The sequence below is a fragment of the Megalops cyprinoides genome, chromosome 19 (genome assembly GCF_013368585.1).
Source record: "Megalops cyprinoides isolate fMegCyp1 chromosome 19, fMegCyp1.pri, whole genome shotgun sequence".
Taxonomy (NCBI): domain Eukaryota; kingdom Metazoa; phylum Chordata; class Actinopteri; order Elopiformes; family Megalopidae; genus Megalops; species Megalops cyprinoides.
This window is the reverse complement of record NC_050601.1, coordinates 2,988,708-3,008,941: the sequence shown is the minus strand read 5'-3', so window position 1 is coordinate 3,008,941 and position 20,234 is coordinate 2,988,708. Positions and strand designations below refer to the sequence as shown.

Sequence of the window (20,234 nt, the reverse complement as noted above, 5' to 3'; positions counted from 1 at the left end):
CGGGTTTAAATAGAAAAATAAGAAGACGTGTGCGGAAATTGGTTAAAAGTACATTCCAGCCTATTACCAGCAGGTTTTTTTTTCCAAACACAGTTACTAACACTTTCAATGGCCTCTCAGAAAGCAGAACCTTACAGTCTTCAGGTCTAGGCCTGAAACACGGTACACCGTAAATTCTAAACTACAGGCAAAATGAGGAGCCGAAATGGGTTAAATGGAGCTTTCTCTTCATAAAAACGTCACATGTTCTTATTTTCTTATCCCATGGCCCCACCCACAAAGTACATCTCCACTGGCTGCTCTCCAATTCCCCCCAAAAAATGTTCACTATGTTTACTTGGGATGACAACGACACACTGATGTCAGTCTGGAGCTGTCCAGTTAGCAAACCCGGTCAACATCAACAACAACAACCAGAGTTTTCCCGTATTACATAATAAGACTCGTCTCCCTCTGGAAAGACGGCATTATCTGAGGCCAGACATAATGCCGATGAAGGACAGCCTGCGGTGCTCTTCAAAGGCCTGTAAGATGTTTTATTAATAACAGAAAATCACTGGAAATCGCAGCAGAGAGCATCCGTGGTGTCTTTGATCAGCTGGATTTTCCACTCCCTAAAGATGATTCATAGAGCCTCAATTATACTGGATTAAAATAGGGTGGGGCCGGTCTCTCCCCCTCCCTCCCTCCCCTCCCCCCCCCACTCCCTTCCCCACCCCGCACCCAGCTCAGAATTTAAAAGTAAATGATTCATTTCTACAGCCATTAGCTAAACACAAAGTTTACTCTGTATTTTCTACGCTACAGTTCAATATCTTAATATTCCCTATTCCCTGACTTACACATCTGCTTCTTCCGACTCCGGATACAGTACATTACGTTCATTTAGCAGGCACTCTTATTCAGAGCAACCTCCAGCACAATAGAATATAAGACATAAAACAGAACATTATACCACACTCTGTTTTTCACACAAATGCGCACGCACACACAAACACACGCGCGCATGCGCACACAGGCACATACACAGACAGCTTTAAGAACAGTGTGTTCCCAAATCTGTGATGACAGCTCGTACTCCTCTAAGCTCTCCCTGTGTTGTGGGCTTCACGGAACAGGCTGGAGTCCACACAGAAGCAAAATGGCCCAGTTCAAAAGAGGGGCCGACTTACCAGGCTCATCAACCTGTCTTTCCTGGAGCTCTTTCCCAGCATTTGAGGAGCTGATAAGCACTCTTTTTCAACTTTAGCTGTAATCAGTGGGAAACAAGTAGTTACCATCAAGCAGGGTTTTTTGGTGATGTTTTCCTCACAAATGAAATCATTCACTGTCTGACTGAGTACTGTGTATGTGGGTGTGTGCGTGTATGTGTGTGTGTGTGTGTGTGTGTACATCTGTGTGTACAAGCATATTTTGCATTCAGATGTGGGAAAGGGGACAGGGATATACACAGATGGTCAGTTTGATCTGATGTGTAAAACTCTCTCTCTCCCACACACACACGCGCATCCACCCACACATGCACACACTCACTCACACACACACACACACACACACACACACACACACACATACACACTCCAGACGTCTCCAGACGAAAAGCACGCTTTGTTCCTTGATGGGCAGGTTGTGATGGCTGGCCTGCCGAATGGACCCTCTGTGTTTCACTTCTCTCTGGGTGGTCTGGTCCAGAGGCTGTTTGATTATTCCAGGATAATTGTTTGATTACAGCTGAGAATGGCTCCCTTGAGGAAACAGTTGGGTTTTTTTCTTTCTGTCTTTCCATTGAAGACTGTTTGAATTTCTCCATCAGCCACTGTGAGTTTGAGTGAATATCTCCAAGGTTCCAATGTGAGGTAGAATCAAATTCTCCATGGGTCTCTGTGAGTCTGAGTGAATACCTCCATGGGCTACTGTGAGTTTGAGTGAATTTCTCAATAGGGACCTGCAAAAAGGGGAGAGTGGTCTTCACCCTCCTTCCTGTTCTGCTGGTCTTAGCCAACCTACAAGGTACGAGGGTACCTTTGACCATCCTGTTCACAAATACTCGCATACACACACACACACAAACACACGCTAACAAATACCCACACAAATCCGCACACATGCCCACAAATAACAAATATTGTGTAGCAAAAGTTCAGTCTTAAATATTTTACCTGAAATACTAGAAGATACATCGATATATGCCTTTGCTCCACTGGTTTCCTTTGGATTTATCTGTTCAAGCCCAATAGGAGAGGATGAACCTGCGTCATGATGCCATTACGAAAGCTAGGATATGTCTGGTGGAATTCTGTAACGGATGCCTCGTTTTAGGTTACAGACACGTTGCAGTTTCTGAGTCTCGTTAGCACCTGTAGGGCAGAGGTGATTCGGGACTGAAAGCCGACACTGATGTGAGCCAATGAGCATAGAGATCTGTGGCACCTAAATGACAGACCAAACCTGACATGGGATGGCTCAACAGAGGGGAATCAAAGCACAAAGCCCTATATCAATTTTACGTCCCTGTCACGGCCTAGCCACAAGTGCCAGGCTCTTTTCCTGCGTATGCATGCGTTTAAAATAACTATACTCACCACATTTATATGCGTCTCTCAATTTCTGCTCCAAATGTACATTACATTACACTACATTGCTTTCATTTAGCAGATGCTCTTATCCAGACCGACTTCCAGCGCAAGAGAACAGGAGTGTATCCATTCAAGTTGAGCGGTGCTAGGCTAACAGGCTAACAACACTCCCAGACCAGCAAGTGCGAGCACAGCACCATTCAAGCACTACTACAAGTTAACTTGCACTAACCTGAAACTATACAGCCTAGGGAACTGAGGGAAGTCAAGTACTTTCACTCCCGTGTATCACACAGTCACTGGATGTATTCCGGTTGCTCAGTTTGTGCAATAGTTACAATTTGCCAGGGCCATGCCCCCCCACCCCACCCCCCCTTCTCCTTCGGGGGCCTTTGACGGGATGGGGGAGTGCTCGTTCCCCTCTCCAGTGGCCTCATCTGTCTTTGATTTTGCCCGGGTGAAATGGGCACATGGGCTTAATACAGGCCCCTTTGATCCCTCCCTGCCAGGAATAGAAGTTGTTTATCTAATGACGGGCCCTTTGTGCTTTCCATGGGCCTGGCCTTGCGCTGCAATGCCTCTGATGTAGGAGAGGGGAACAAGACCCTGTAGATGTTCACAGATGTGTGTAATGGACATCAGAGGCTCGGCCTTGTCTCCTATATTTACCCTTATCTGCCCCATCCAGTTGTCTCCACTGCCCAACCCCCTCCCCCACCCCCACCCCCACCCCACCAACATATGCGCACACAGATGTACACCCTCACACATATGTACACACACACATATGTACACACACATGCACGCATGCACACACACACACACACACACACACACACACATACAGGTACATTGTTCACACGCTCACGCAAACACATTACATTTACATTTATTCATTTAGCAGACGCTTTTATCCAAAGCGACTTACATAGGTTACAGTTCTTTACAATGTTATCCATTTATACAGCTGGATATTTACTGAGGCAATTGTGGGTTAAATACTTTGCCAAACACATGCACACGCGTATGTACACACACACATATGTACACGCGCACACACACACACACACACAGGATTATGTCCGCACATTCACACAAACACATTCACAGAAACCAGCTCAGACATTCTTGCCCACCATTCCATACACACACATGCACAGATATATACACAGAGACCCGGCAGGCATACAGACACACACACACCCACACATATATACACGCAGACACTCACAGCAGAGTGTATGTGCCTTTCCAAATGCAGCACCTTTTATCTTCCTGTCTGCGGCACGCCGCCTCTCCTCCAGCCTGCTGCCCCTTCCTCGCACCTCTTTCCCCCCGCTTCTCTTCTGCTTAGCGTTGCTTAGTTTCGTTTAGCTGCATCGCTGGCTGCTTCTCCTCCGCTGGCCGAACGTCGTTGATGTGAGACGGAGAAACGAGCCCTTTCTCCCAGCACAGGCCTTGGCTGTGGAAGAGCTGTTTTTATTTCCCTCAGCATGCTTTCCACGGTATAGCCAGGCGTTCCTTGATATCAGGCCATCTGTACCAGCGAGGAGACTTAGGTTAGAACAGTTAGGAAAGGTGGCAGGGGGCTAAGGAAGCTACACTAGGGCTTTCATGCACAAAACACTCACTGTGTTAAAAATACTTCCTAGTATCAGTGTGAAAGTCACCTGCGAGTAATTTCCCTTGATGTCAGCAGGGCAGCAGTGTAGTGTAATGGTAAGTGCCTGCTGGGACACTGCTGCTGTACCCTCGGGCAAGGTACATAACCCAGAATTGCCTCAGTAAATATAAATCAGTAAATCAGCTGCATAAATGGATAACATGTAAAAATTGTAACCTATGTAAGTCACTGTGGATAAGAGCCTCTGCTAAATGATATGTAAAGTCTTCGTGTTCTGCTGCCAGAACTGATCTTGAAGTAGTGTCTGTAATCTGCTTTACTACCTGCTCCCCCCAACTCCCTGGTCATTTGCTGACACCATAGACATTGTTATCCTCACTTCATACTTTATAAATTCATACCCAGGACCAGAATCACTAACCTTGTACTTTTTCAATAGCTTCTATAGCTTCATAGTGTGGTGCTTTGGGGACACAGTGCTCCAAATTTGGTTTGCCAAATGGTCTGTATATCATTAATATAAACTCCCTTAAATTTTTTATATAAATCCCAGTATCCCCTTTGTATGTGTAATTTTGGGGGAATCTGAAATTTGCCTTTGCTAAGGCAATGATTCAGTTCCCTTTTACCTAATTCTGCAGAGACAGAGAGAGAGAGAGAGAGAGACAGAGATCGAGACAGAGAGAGAGAGAGAGAGAGAGAGAGAGACAGAGATTGAGACAGAGAGAGGGATAGAGATCGAGACAGAGCGAGAGAGAGAGAGACAGAGATCGAGACAGAGAGAGGGAGAGACAGAGAGAGACAGAGAGAGACAGAGAGAGACAGAGAGAGACAGAGAGAGAGAGAGAGATCGAGACAGAGAGAGAGAGAGACAGAGAGAGACAGAGAGAGACAGAGAGAGAGAGAGAGAGACAGAGATCGAGACAGAGAGAGAGAGACAGAGAGAGACAGAGAGAGACAGAGAGAGAGACAGAGAGAGAGACAGAGAGAGACAGAGAGAGAGAGAGAGAGAGAGAGAGAGAGAAAGAGAGAGAGAGTGAGAGAGAGATAAGGACACATAGTCCTGCTGTACTGAGAAAAACCCAGACAGGCTCAGATGTCCTGCGGCCTCCTAGCTGACCCATAATCCCCCAGAAATGAGACGTTTCCTCTTTTCCACCACTTCCTTCACTAAGACATCCTGCAAAGTGGCTGTTTATTTGTTCAGCAGTGTAATCCATTCCAAGGGCTCTGCCGTGTGCTTATCAAATTCTCTCTCTGTCTCTCTCTCTCTCTCTCTCCCAGAATATTTTAACTTTCTGGCCTCTCTCTTTCTCACTCTCGTTCCTTTCCCCTCTCTCTTTCTCTTTCTCTGTATTCTTTTGTCTCCCTCCCTCTCTGTCTTTATTTGTCTCTTTCCCAGATCGCTCTCCTCTTTTATGTTTTACCCCCCCCCCTTCTCTTTCTGTCTTCTCTCTGTGGTTCTGTTCTTTCTCCATCCTGTGAGTCCTTTAGACTCTGGCTGTCTGCTCTGCACCAGGTCAGAGTGAGATGAAGTAGAGATTAAACGGTATTGTCAAAATGCTCTCAGAACTTTCCCTCTTCTCTTGATGAAATCAGAACTGTCAGTGGTGTGTGTGTGTACGTGTGCGTGTGCGTGTGCATGTGCGTGTTTGTGTGTGTGTGTGTGTGTGTGTGTGTTTGTGTGTGTGTGCGTGTGCGCGTGTGCGTGCGCGTGCGTGTGCGTGTGTTTGTGTGTGTGCGTGTGCGTGTGCGTGTGCGTTTGTGTTTGTGTTTGTGTGTGTGTGTGTACCCGCTGTGCTTTTGTTGTTTTTTCAGAGCTGGACTTTGTGGAGGGCAGGGTAAGGTAAGCAATGGGTGTGGGGAAAACAGCACGCTAAAAGCCGAGGCTGTGGTTTAATTCATACGATTCCTGCAGTTTATAAAGGGCAGGCAAAATAAACACGCTTACACATGTGGCTTCAGTACCAAAGGACAGCGGCTTGGCTGGCGCAAGGCTTGGGGGAGAGCCTCCCAGCTGGGCGAGGTGGGCACGCTGCCGGGCCGCTGCTGACCCTATCGGGTCACCCGGGCGATCGTGACTCCATGGAGACCACACACTGACCTGCAGGTGAGGAGGGATAGGTGACCGCTGCCGCGTAATACCGGAGGGTAATAAGAATAAAGCACACAACACCGGTATAAACAGCAGCGTATGAGTCACACACTACACAGACTGCTCACTGGGCAGCCTGAAACAGGACCTGTACCTCCCCTTTCTCACCATGTTTATTTACACATGCTTTGTGCATCTGATCAAACACGTTCTCCTGGGTTTCACCTGTCCTGAGACCCTCCTTTTAGGTGCAAAGCTTCCTGTTTTGTGCACAAAAATAGAAAATTGATTGGCAGAAGAGCTGGAGAATCTGATTGCAGAGATGCAGACACACACTCAGAGTTATGAGTGTAGGATCAATATGATGAGAAAGCTCATTGTTGAAAGACTGCCTTCATAAAGATAGAACACATTCTCAACAGTCAACAATCTAGTATCAGGGCACCACTGACCACTTTTTCTCCAAATTGTGTACTGACACCTCTGTTCACCCTTAACTTTTAGGACTTTGTAAAATGTGAGCCAAATAAAAATACTTAAAATACTTAATACTTAAAGTACAACAGCCCCATTCACACAGTAAACTGACATTGTTAACACTAAACAACCTGACCATCATTGCAAGATCTTCACAAATCAGTGATCTATCTGGCGTTGCCGTGGTAGTTTAGGGAAACAAACCAGATGCAGTGAGAAACTTTCGACAGACAGGTGACCCAGTGTAAAGGCAGTGTGAAGGACTAGTTTTCACTCAGAGAATTACTTAGCTCGAGCTGCGCTGACCTCAGAACAGTGACTCCTTTCATTTTGCCAGCTAACTGACTAAGAGGCGTATTGTTTTTAAAGCTGTGTGTTTTTCTAAATCCACTCTGCTTGAAGTGGGTCCCACTTAATCACACAACATGTTTTCTGAACATGAACAACATTAATCTTCCCTGCGCGGTTTTTGGTGGGGGGGGGGATTGGGGGTTGAGGGGGCTGGGGGGTTTCCAGCATTCTCCGTCTAAGCCCCAGAAGCAACACAAAGAGCAGGACAGCAGTGGAAACCTTAATGAAGTTATTATTTTTGATGTTGCGTCCCAGCCGCTTAGACAAGAAAGAGACGCTCAGCCTGTAATCCGGGGAGGGACGTGTGTGTGCGCTTTGCTGCCCTCGCTTCTCTTTTTCCTCCCGGGGGGGAACCGCATGTCCACATCCCGGCTTTATGTGGAGCTCGTTTAGTATTACAATAGCGTCTCAAAAAACGAGTACTGAGCAGAGGAGAGATTCCCGCCCCCCCAGCCCCTCCCTGGCCCAGGATTTGCTGACTTTTTTTGATGTCCAAAGATGTTGGCAAGCAGATTGACAAGCAGTGCAGGTTACAGAGCGACAAAAGACGAAACTGTGATGATGAAAAACGTCTGCCTTCTGCTGTGTACATATTTGTTCTTTGTGTGTGTGTGTGTGTACACAATTGCACCTTAGTGTGTGTGTGTGTGTGTGTGTGTGTGTGTGTGGGTGTGAGTGTGTGTCTGTGCGCGTGTATGTGTGTGTGTACACAATTGCATCTTAGTGTGTGTGTTTGTGTCTGTGTGTCTGTGGCATGAGTGAGAGGGGCTGCTCTGTTGATGAACGCTCCTCTTTGAGTCTCTCCTTCACTCTTCCCCTTGCACATAACGAATTTGCTGTGAACTCGTCAGGGGCTTTGTGTGTGCTGTTTCTCTGTGTTTTCAGGGCTCCCTGCTTCACACCCTGCGATGCTTTGATGTTGTTGCCCAGGCGCCGATGCACAATAGCGCCGGTGTGTCCGTACGTGTGTGTGTGTGTGTACAGTTGACTGGATTTAGACTGGAGATTCGTAAGAACATGAGTACTATTGAGTACTGCTTGTTTTGGCCATCCCTGCTCCCCTGTCCAATCAAAGGTGATGCAGCTTCCTGGTACGAGGCCAGGCGGCTGTGTCATTTTGTGCTCGTGACCCCTCCAAAAACAATGTGCCCCTTCATTCACAATTTGCACCCCCCCCCCCCAACCCCTCATCTCCTGTGTTTCTTTATCTAAACCCCCCCACCCCCAAACCCCATCTAAAGAGGCCAGTGCTTCTGCCACGCCCCAGTGCTTTGATCCAGGAGGGGGGTTTCGACTCAGCGTCTCCCATCAAATCTTCCAGAGTTCATTCAGCCACAGGGAAAGTGGCCTTTGGCACTGCCAGCTCTGTATCCCCTCTGTAGTGACATGAGCGTTAAACCTTTCAGTGTCCCTCTCGGCCTGCGCTTTATTGTCGCGGTTACTAAGCACTAGATGCTAATTAAAGTCATCGCTAAAGACCAGGAATCAGCTCAGGAGGGATTGGGGTGGGGTAGGGGGTGTGGGCGGGGGGGGGGGGGGCTCAGGGGGTGGACTTGGGGACAAGGAATAAACCAAAGATGAAAGCGAAGCATAAATTACAAGCCAACGTTTTAGAATGATTGATGACACTCTCGCATTGTGAATGCAGCCTTCTCTGTCTCTTTGTCTCCAGATCTCATTAAGTGCTATTCTTTTCCTCAGATCCGTTTCAGTTTGTTCTTGTATAGGAATGAAGCTTAGTGGGGTTAGCACAAAATTGTTTTGTTCTTGTTCTTGCTTTTGGCTCCACATTAGCACAAGCTTGATTAGACAGAACAGAAATTTTTACACAGACTCTCCACAATTTGCAGTACAGTATTTATCTGTAACTTCTGTAGGTTTGGTTTTATACATACATACATACATACATACATTTTACACAAATACATACAGCTTGTGTAAACTGCATTGTCTGAGGGTGTAACAGTGGTATCCCAGCCCATGTTTGAACCTGCAACCGTCAAACCGTCTGTTTAGTTTTAATTCCCAAACCACAGCTTTACACTGCAACCCTCAGACTGTCTAACTGTAAGGTGCCTCATTAAATAAACACTTGTCACTTCTCTGACAAGTAAACAGCATGGAATTTCAGTAAAATTCACTGAGCACGAGTGGAAAGTCTCTTTGGAATACAAAGCCATTTTTGCTCAGGTATGAGTTTAGATTTTCCCACTTGCCAGGAGAAAACCATTCTGTTGCGTGGTTTATATAAATACAGTCTGCTTTTTTCCTTTATCTCAGTTCACTCGTGAATCATCCTGGAAGCATGAGTCATTCTAACAGTTAGCTGTTGGACAGGGACGCATCCCTGATTAATGCAAGGTATGTAAACAGGAGCAGGAGAGAGGGAGGCTACGGTCGGCTGTGAGTGGCGCCCGGTCAGAGCATCCACCGCGGCCGCATTGATGCCGGGTCCAAACTCACCGCCGGTGGAAGAAAACAGAGCAGGAAGAGCTGGCAGCGGTTTCTGCAGCGTGACGTCATCCGAGCCTCTCCTCTGTGAAACCTCTCCAGGAGATGTTATCAGGAATCCGATCCCGAGCGCGGGCCGTAGAAAACGCAGACGGCTGAGGACAGTTCGGCGAGATTTATTTTCTTAGGACCTCAGCCCCCTTTTTGTGGAGTAACAGGAGCAAAGCTATCGAATTTTACCCTATTTGATCTACCTCTATCGTTTTTACATCGCTGGGTTCCCCTCTTTTGAAATCATTGGCGTATTCGTATCGACTGTATTTTTGTTGTTTGCACAGCTTTGGGTGAGCGGGCTCAGGTTGCTTTCCAAACATGAGAGAAGGTGTAGTCCTCGTGTGGAAGAACGGAGGAGTTCCGCCGGCTTTGTTTTTACATTGCTGGCCTGCGTCTCGACTCCCTTTTCCACATTGTGACCTCATTTCTGTGAGAAAATGGTTTGGTTTCTGTTTGATGTGGATCATGTGTGTGTGACCCCCCCCCACCCCAATACATACATGCCTCTTGTACATTACACCTTGTTCAGCACGGTAGCCTAAATATCTCACTTCAAAAGCCCATCAATTAATAGTCAAAAGTGGAAATGCTTAAAAAAAACAGCATAGTATAACCCTGGTGAGTTCTGTATGGGGTTACTTCATTTTTGCAATCAATAAGCACACGCCCATACAAATCCAACATACTTAAGATTACTACTTATGTTTTTACCAAAATTTGGCAGTGATTTATGTTAGACTTGGTTAAAGATGTTAGATTTACTTAGCAATATAATGATCAAAGGCTGTGTCTGTCTCCACAACTATATTTTGTCATTTTTCTTTATTAGTCAGGGCATCTAATCCCATCAGAGCGACGCATGGCTGTGCCGAGTGCTGTAGGGTTTTGGAAGCATCTTCTCCCAGACCTGAAAATAGAAAACAGCAGTGGGTTTCAGAGGCCGAAAACGAAAACATATTTCTTACATTTTGTGCGCATATCCCTACGTCGGGTCTGACTATTGCATTCAATCTTCATTTCTTTTTTTTCTTACTCTTACTGTCTGGGGAATTGCTGATTTATGCCACCAAATTTGGCGAGGTGAGATCAGAGAAGAACTTGCTACTATCCTGTTTGCCACATGCTACAGTGGTAAGACTACCCGACTTCCAGGCTGGTAGTTTGCGTTCAGTAGGGTAAGCAGGAAAGCCTGTCTGCATGCTCCAGTCTCTCTTTTTAACCATTCCTCAGGAGCAGGTTTGACTACAGCCGTTTCAGAGCACTGAACGTCCCCGCCCTGGTGCCCGCCTCCACACTCCACTGAGCTTGCTTCCTGTGTTAGGGGTTACAGTCCGGTGAGCACATTGGAGTGTGGGACCTGGGGTGTGTGGTGGGGAGGGGTTGGCACAGAGCCAGAGGACACCTGGCCTTTTCTCTTTAGTCACTCAGTCACACACAGTGGGGGAGGGGAGGTTGGGGGGGAGTGTATTGCTTGGATTTCCGGGTAGCTCGGAACGTTCGCCTTGCATTTCCTTCTGTTTGGGCTCGCAGCAGCACCTGCTTGGAGATCCTGACTCATTTCACATCATCAGTGATTAGCGAGCCGTTGTGACGATCGAATCAGGGACACTGCCGGTCAGCAGTCTTCTCTGCTCACCTTGGGACCAGGCTAGTCTGATCTCTGATTTACCCTGCAGGTAGTCCAGGTTGGTCTTGATGATCCTGCACAGAGCCTCCCCATTCTGGCCACACCTGCCTTTGCAGAAGGTGGGGTGTCACCCAGCATTGTACCAGGATGTCCTGCCCCAGTAGTAACTGGTTCCAGTTACAGGGTCAAGAGCAACAAAAACACAGGCTAGAATGATGGGATGGTGATGGTAGAGCAGACACCCTGCAGCACCCCAACTCTCACACAAACATACACATGTATACAGACACAAACATTTCCCCCTATCCTTATAATACATTTACATTTACATTTGTTTGGGAGTTTCATCCAAAGCGACTTACAAGTGATGTACAAGTACAGCACAAGCGAAAAACCATACACAGAGTCATAATATTAGACGTGCCACATGACCAAGTTTCAATAGTTAGCCAGACAAGGTACAAGCTAGGTGGTAGAAGCAGAAATGCATTATTTTATTTCCTTTTTTAAATAAAAATTTGCTTTAGGTGGTAGAGATTCAGGTGATCCATCGAGAGAAACCCCATGAACCCCCGAAAGTCAGACTGCCAGGGAGGGGTTTAGCAGGGTGCTCCTCTTTGGCACCACCTGCACAGCAATCACTATGACACCACAGGGGAAGCCACACACTGACCTCAAAGGAATAACACCTGGTGCCCTGGACAACTTCCCTAACACTACAAAAGCCCCCATAAGTCAAATTCAATGGTTCTTTTCCCTTTGCTTCCGTCTCTCTGGCACTTTCTCTCAGTGTGAGGTTGGTTGTGTTTTCTTTGGTAGACTAGTCAGTTACAGAAATGATGGCCAATAACCAGCCAATGCTTTGCTTTCATGTTCAAATGCCTGAGTACTGAGGGTGGTTCTTCTCAGCAGATTGGGAATGGACCTCCTTGTTTTGAGCAGAGACACGCTTTGAGACCGGACCTCCTCCTTTTCCTTTGATGAAGGGCGTTGTATGTTTTCCATCCCAAATAAGAGTAGGCCTCTCTGCTCTGAGAGGGAAGAAGGTGTCATTCAGAGATTCTGCATCCTCATCATCATCATCATCATTTGGCCGCACAATCATCCTCACCGTAGCACCGTAGTCATCACTCCATCACCATCTTCATCATCATCACCATTATTACTGCCATTGCTGTCATTATCATCATCATCATCTTTGTGGTCATCGCCATTATCAGCATAATCATCTTCATCGTAGCCATCATCACTGTGTCACCATCTTCACCACCATAATGATTATCACTAGCGTTGCTGTCGCCATCATCATCATCATCATCACTGCTGTGCATCTGCATATCCTGGGCCACTCGTGGAGAACCGAGACCTCAGCTGAACCTGTGCAATATCCCTGGTCTGTATTGGGTTGCAGTCTCCTGTGACAGGGGCCATGAATAACCCAGACAGCAGACCTGCAGAACCTTCTCCCAGCCCTGAAGCGAAAGCCGAGCACCCTGCCAGGCGTAATAACCGTGTTGTTTTCTTCTCCTTCCAGGCAAACCTGTTTCCAAAGGCTCTGGTTTACTTCAGCTCTGATGTCCAGACAGGTTTGTAAATCAGCTCGCCTTTTCTCCTTTTTCGTGTCATTACATTTCTTGCCAGAGAACCAAAAATACGGTCTAGCTGACTTCAGCCTTTCACAGTTTTCTTACAAGTTGAAGAGCATCAATTCAGAAGTTGAAACATTTCAGGTTTCTTTTTTTTTCTTTGAAACTTTTGCTGTTTCTCCTGACCAGGCTCTAATTCCACTTACCACAAATTTCCAGTTACCACTTACTTACCATTGTAATACCATGAGAGTCTGTGTGGGTTTAAAATTAATTAAGCAACAAGTGTGTCTTCAGCTCTGAACAGTGACAGTTGTACACTCTCCATATTCCGCTCACCTGCATCAGGTGGCATTCTCCAGGTGAATGTAGCGGAATATGAAATAATGATTTTGAAAGCTCATTGGCCCTGCAAAGTAGTGATTGAAGAAACAAGCTTGTAGACTGCAAGATCGCAGGTTCCCCTCACAGACGGGGCACTGAACCTGTGACACCACTGTGAATGCACAGCTGCATGAATGAAATTTACACATATGAGCCGCAGGAGTCACCCTGTAACAAGACATCGGCTGCAAGAAACAGTGATAACGCTAAATGAACTGAGACAAAGCAAATGGATGCCTGCTACACAGGCAGCAGCTATACGGTCTTGACTTGAGCCGTTGAATGTCGGCTTGAATGTTGAAGTTATAACTTGTCTCTAGATCTCGACAGAGAGCGCACATAAAGCAGCTTATATCACTCACAAACTTTTACATATGATCAGTGCGTACCATTGAATATTTACTGGAGGCATAGGTGCCTTGCTGAAGGTTACAGCGGTAGTGTCCAACCCACATCCTGTTAAGTATAGGTTATAAATTTAATTTTTTCATGATAAATTACACTGAACTGTCATCCCACGGAAATGCACTATGAGTGTGAGATCATGATCAGGGTTCTTGGAGGGTTGGGGATGAGGACAGGACTGATCAGGGCTTACTGTCTTCCTCTCCACCGACTATGCGCTGTTGTTTACGGGCTGTCTTTATTTACATGCTAACATCCACGACCAATCACCAAAGGGTTCCAATGCTTTCTGCCTTTCCTATTTGCTGTACAGACTGTTACCTGCAGAAGCAGCTGCTGGAATCAAGGGTGTCAGTCCTGGAGGCAGAGAGGGCCAGGGCATGGTAGGTCCCTTCCTACATCCACTCCACCCCAATCCCCATACCTACATCTAGCCCCCAAGCCACAAACGTCCTGTCCCATGTCCTGACCCCTAATCCTTGCCATGGCAAGCATCCCATGTAGTACCGGTGCCAGTTCCTATACTAAAAAGCCCAGAAACAAACTAGCTTCCAGGCCTGATAGCCCAAAATAGATACCATGTCCTGTGGAGAGTGTGGCTAGGTCTTTGCACACTGATGCTAATACTCACACCGTTAAGTGTTCCCAGGCCTCGATCCTGTTTACACAGCAGGTCTGGAGATTATCAGATGATCTCAGATCAGGCCTGCTATGTCCGCCACACCTCTGCTCATAAGATCAACAGCCTAAATGCACAGCACGGATCTTACTGCCACTGATAGCATCTCCGACTGGGCCCATTTCTGAAACTCTGGGGTTGGGGTTGTTATGTTTCGGTGCCACTCTGGTTCTGGAAAATTCACGGCCGTCTCAAGTTGTTTTGAAGTGATTTCCGAAATGTGAGATGTGACTGGAGGGAGGGACATATGCCGTGAGGAGACCAGAGCAAAGAGAGCAAGGGGTCACAGTCTTCTTTTGAAGGCATAGCTGAAGGGATTAGTGTGTATATTTCTGGATTTCACAACACAGGAAACCTCTAATAGCGCTGACGATCACAGAGGCCTGACCCGCGACCCCTGACCCATGTCTGCCGCTGTCTGGTGTGAACTCTGTCCATGTGAAGGGGTTAGCGTTCTGCTCCCCCCCAAGAGATTTGGAGTTCTGGGGAGTAGGGCATACCCTCATCTTCCCTTTCGTAATTCCTCTTCACTTAGATTCAGAGGTCTGGCTGGCAGGGTCGAGCTTGACCGTCCCTCATGAGTGTTTGGTGACCACTGGTGAGGGATGCTTCTGGGAACCAGTGACTGGAGGAGTTGGGTTGCTCATTCCAAATTTTTGTGAATATTGCCTTTGGGTTTATGTGGGCCTTTTAAAGTGGTTCTTTTAACCACCAACCTATTGTGAAACCTTCTACAGAATTTCTGAAGGTGCACCAACAGAAGGGACAAGGAAAGAGGATGGGGGTGTGGGTGTGTGTGTGTGTGTGACAAAGATTTCCAAAAACTGGCTCTAAAAATGTTAATGAACTGAATGTCTTTGACTCTGAAAGCAGAAAGCATAGTGGTTAAGCAGTTCAAGACTGTCTGTAGTCTAAAAAACAAATACACCGTTTTGTAGCTGACCACACAAAGGACGCTGTGGACTGGGTTTTCCACTTTGTTATTGGGGGCTCTTGAAGATGACTGAATTTCGCCGCGCCGAGCCTTCTGGGGACCGTAATTAGAAGCAGGAGGGAGGGGATATAACCACGAGGGCCTGAAAAAACTCTGGCACCTCATGAAAACAGTCGCTTTTTATCCCCTCTCATCCCTTTCTGTCGCTGCGTTACAGTGACACGAGCACAGATGATGGCAGTTAAACTCGCAGGAGAGAAAACCGGTGAAAGCTGTGAAAGAGACAGAACTGACAGTGTGAGTAAAGCAGGAGATGTCAGACTGGTGACCTAACAAGAGGAGGCAGCAGTGTAGCATAGCGGTTAAGGAGCAGAACCCATAACCGTAAGGTTGCTGGTTCAATTCCCCATGGGGACACTGCTGCTGTATCTTTGGGCAAGGTACTTAACCCTCAATTGCCTCGGTAAATATCCGGCTGTATAAATGGATAACATTGTAAGAAGACAAAAACTGTATGTTACGTGCGGCACACTGTGTGTTTGTGGGGTCTGGGCTGCCTGCGTCTTGGTTTTCCTCCCTCTCTCCTCTCTGACACAGGTATCCCACTGTGCTGCATCCCGCCTCCTTGTTCCGGCCCGCTCTGGATAAGAGTGTCTGCTAATGTAATGTAAAGGAAAGGAAGAGGCTGCACTAATTACTGCTCCCGACCCGATTTTTCCGTCAAACAGAAGACACACACACCTATTATTTACCCAGTGTTAGGAAAATGTTAGATGTATTGATAAAAATATAGGTGTACTGATATTCTCCTTCCACAGAGCTTGAGCAATCTGTAAGCAAATGTCTTCTCTTTGTCATTTTAACAATGCAACGGTCGCCGTTAAGAGGGGTGTTGAATTTGTACATGAGTAGTATCATACGACTAAACTGTGTGCAGCTAAAATTTAGGCAGGCTCTGTTATTGTCCTCCTTTATTCCGAACACCCTGCATCACACCCTGACGAAGGCGTTTGTGTCGAAACGTCGGTGACACCGGGTCATCGATAAAGTGAAGAAATAGAGCGTGCGCCTTCTTCCTTTTTTTCCTCCTTCAACATTCCAGGTTTAACAATGTGTAACACCAGCTTCTAACATCACCCCCTGCCCCCACCAGCCCCCTGCACCCCCACCCCCCTAGTCCCCCAGCCTGTTTAAGGGGATTTCGGTCATTAGTCACTCCTGCCTGAATATTGTCACGCATGGCGCCGCTTCTGATTTCGGAGCGTATGACCTTTAGATTCGCAGCCTCCTCCTAAGCTTGACGGGCATGGTGGGGTTGGGGGGGGGAGCTGTGGGTCTGGTGCAGCCGTGTTTTCATATCGCTGCCTTTGATGTGGCCTAAAAATAGAGGTCTCCTCTAACCTCCGGGCCCCTGGTTCCGGCAACCCCTCTCCTCCCCCTCATTGACGTCACCCCACCCCCCCAGTTGCCGTGGCGCTTTAATTTTAGAATCTTTCCCAAACTAATTGAGCTCTTTTGTACAGTTTTGTGGGGCCATTATGTAAAGGGATTACTCTGCTGTGTGGGGCTGGGGGGTTTGTAGTGGGGTGGGGGGGGGTTTGGGTGGACCGGGGGAGTTAGGAAGGGGGTCGGGGTCGGGGGGTCAGTGGGATGAGCTTCCCGAAATAGCCCGGTCCACCCGCGGCCCTAATTGTTCTCCTCTCGCGCTCCGCGTCCTCTCTCAGCTGCACGCCGGGGTCGCCGACCCCATCTTCCACTTCGGCGATTTTGGAAGGGCCCTTTCCGCCCCCCGCGGCTTCAAACGCGCCGGCCAATCAGCAGAGCACAGCGGCCGGCCGGCCCGGGCTCCGAACTAACAGCCAAGCGCCAAATCCACTTAGGACTGATCCCAGCAAAGTGCCCGAGTGGCTGAAAATGCCAGGTACTGTACGTCCTAATCTACACCTCCCTCCCCACCCCCCCCATTGGCCCCCCCCTTTCTGCAGGGGACCGCGCGGTGGGCACGGAGGCCCTGCACTGTATCTAGTGTTGCCAACTTGATGCTTTAGTCACTGGATCTAGAGACTTTGAGCATATTTTAGCCACGTTAACACACACACACACACACACACACACACACACACACACACACACACACACACATACACACACAAGTCCCTGGATTTTATTTGTCTTCATTGGGTAATCAGTGTAAATGAAAAAATGGGTCAATTAAAAAAGCAGCAGTAGTCTTTATAGGCGTTATTTTATTTTCAGGGCCAGGGATAGTGATGAATCCCTGATGTTCAGGCTTCGAATCCTTTAACACACATGATGAGTGTGGAAGACTTGTCCATCGAATACAAAACAGCAATCAGCCGTCCGCACAGGTGATAACAGTTAGTCTGCAAGTGATAGCATGAGGACTCCACCAGTAGCCTACAAATTATAACTATAACAAGTGAGAATGAGTGCTTTGAATACAGATTAACAAACATACTGGTCACATAAATGAAGGCCAAGTTAATTCCTCACAGCTAAAAATAGAGACCATATAATGTACCTTGACAGAGGGTCAGGCTCCAAAATATGTAATGAAGTAATGACCATCTTTTGCATCATGCAAAACTGACTGTTAAAATTTCAGAATGGGCTCAGATAAAACCAGGGCTAGACCGCACCAAAGTGCTGACATAGATGCAATAGCACAAGACTCTCAGAGAAACATACAGGTTAAAAAAATTAGGTAAAATAGGTTAAAAGCATATTTTTGGAAGCAAAAATATAAAACAAAATTAAATCCCTTTAAATTTTTTCTAATATGTACTTATACTAGTATGTACTGATTTTTTCCCATGATTTCTGCACATATTTTTGAAATAAACAAGTACTTTAAAAACTTTTTTTTAACTTCCAGTGCACCGAGTCATCAAAAGATAAGTAGAATTTAATGTGCTTCAACACAACACGGTACAGAAATCCGTTGCGATCCTGTGACTTTCTCTACTGGAGAGTGGGCACCACACACAGTGGCTCCTGCCACTTTTTGACAATTCACGTGCGTGTGATGCCATGTAGTTTAGTTTGATGGTGATGGTGTTGCTGTTTCTGTTGCTGTTGCTTGTGTTGTTGCTGCTGCTGTTGTTGCTGTTGCTCGTGTTGTTGCTGCTGCTGTTGTTGCTGTTGCTCGTGTTGTTGCTGTTGCTTTGTTGTTGCTGTTGCTCGTGTTGTTGCTGTTGCTCGTGTTGTTGCTGCTGTTGCTCGTGTTGTTGCTGTTTTTTTACTGTCACTATTACGGTTACTGTTGTTGTTGCTTGTGTTGTTGCTGTTGCTGTCACTATTGCTGTTGGTTTTGCTTTGCTGTTACTGTTGCTGTTGTTGTTGCTGTTGCTGATAGTGTTGCTATTGCTCGTGTTGTTGCTGTTGCTCGTGCTGTTGCTGTTGCTCGTGCTGTTGCTCGTGCTGTTGCTGTTGCTGCTGTCTTGGTAAGTGATGTACAGCAGTGTTTTCAGCTGGCAGATGTTCTAAGTAATATGGAAGCTGTAAAAACAAGCAGATTATTTTCTCCGTTTTATGGTCACCCATACCCCAGCCTTGGGGGGGGGGGGGGGGGGGCATGGGTGAGAGAATGTAGGGGAAAGGCTACGCAAGGCTGTTGGGTTTTTAAAATTTATATTCCATCATTTATGTGTTGCAATGCCGGCTGCTGTGATTTATTCTGTCTCTGTAATGCTGCTGTTATTGCTTTGTGTTAGTTTGTTTTGAGCGCAGTATGAATGTGATTTATGACGCTCTGCATGCAGCTGTTGATTTGTCTATATTGCATGGTCTGGCAACACACAGTGACAGGTGATCCACACCAATAAAGTTACTGGAACTGAAATGAGTAGAATTGAGAGAGGTGAAGTTGGTGAAAGGGAGAGACAGACAGAGAGGGGGTAGTAATGAAGGAAAGAAGAGGGGGCAGAGAGAGGTGGGGGGGGGGGGGGGGAGACAGTCAGGGGAAGAGAGAGTCATAGGAAGACAGGGTTATGACAGAGGGAGGTTGACAAAGATAGAGAGGTAGAGAGGGAAGGAGAGAGAGAGGGGAAGAGAGACAGGTGGTCGGGGACAGAGAGATGCAGGTTGAGGATGATGATGATGATGACGATGACGATGAAGATGGGACTCACTGAGAGACGAAGCGAGAAAGAAAAACGATATGCTGTTGCAGCTCATCCTGCTGGGACACCCGCAGGAAGGCAGACATGACTCCATCAAGAGTTGACATCATCTGTCTCATGGGGCATGGGAACAGCTAAAATCCCCCATATCGTTAATGTCATCTTTATGAGGGATACATTGCCAGGCTGTTTCAATTACTACACACGTCTTCTGCGTTTACTCCAATCTCCCATGATGTGTGTGTGTGTGTGTGTGTGTGCGCATGTGTGTGTGTGTACACGTGTATGTGTGAATGTGAACATTCTGTGATGGAATTGCCACAATGTGTATGAGGTACACTCCAGCAGGAAGTTGACTGGTAAAGAGTCATTGACACTTTGTAATGTCTTGGTACACCTGTCACATGTCTCTGTTAAACCTTTCATTCTGATCACAGTGTGTCTTTGTTTCTCTTTTTTTTTCAGGCAAAAAGTGAAAATGCAGCTTGTTAATTCAGAGAAAACTGACTGAGGTGGCCCCCTTGACGTACCCTCAAACCTGAGATACGGAGTAAATCAATGGACAAATGAATGAGTGAACTGTGGTTGCACGGCACTCGAGTGAACGGGAGTGTCTTATGTCAGCCACCACGGCAGCCATTTTGCACCAGAACGCTCTCAGACACTCAGTTTAGCCAGAGAGGGAGGGGTTTGTTTCAGCCAATCAGAACTGGGGGTTCCAGTCTTGGGCTGGCATAGGTGTTGTGTTCCCCTGCGTTCGCTTGAGTGAGAGTTCAGTCACGTAAACGGGTAACGGGTACGATTGTAAGGGACGCTGGTCTGGAGTGGGGGGGGGGTGTCTGCCGGGCG

At 47.0% G+C, this 20,234-nt stretch overlaps 1 protein-coding gene across 1 annotated transcript in view; it reads left to right on the top strand.

Annotated features, from left to right (window-relative positions):
- Positions 1-20,234, top strand: part of LOC118794521 (tether containing UBX domain for GLUT4-like) — a 35,643-nt gene extending 15,409 nt beyond the window's left edge. The window contains exons 8-11 of the mRNA XM_036552780.1: positions 12,790-12,841; positions 13,944-14,013; positions 16,968-17,164; positions 19,851-20,234. Coding sequence (XP_036408673.1) covers positions 12,790-12,841; positions 13,944-14,013; positions 16,968-17,164; positions 19,851-19,861 — 330 coding nt within the window. The 3' untranslated portion in view covers positions 19,862-20,234. The remainder of the gene's footprint in view (positions 1-12,789; positions 12,842-13,943; positions 14,014-16,967; positions 17,165-19,850) is intronic.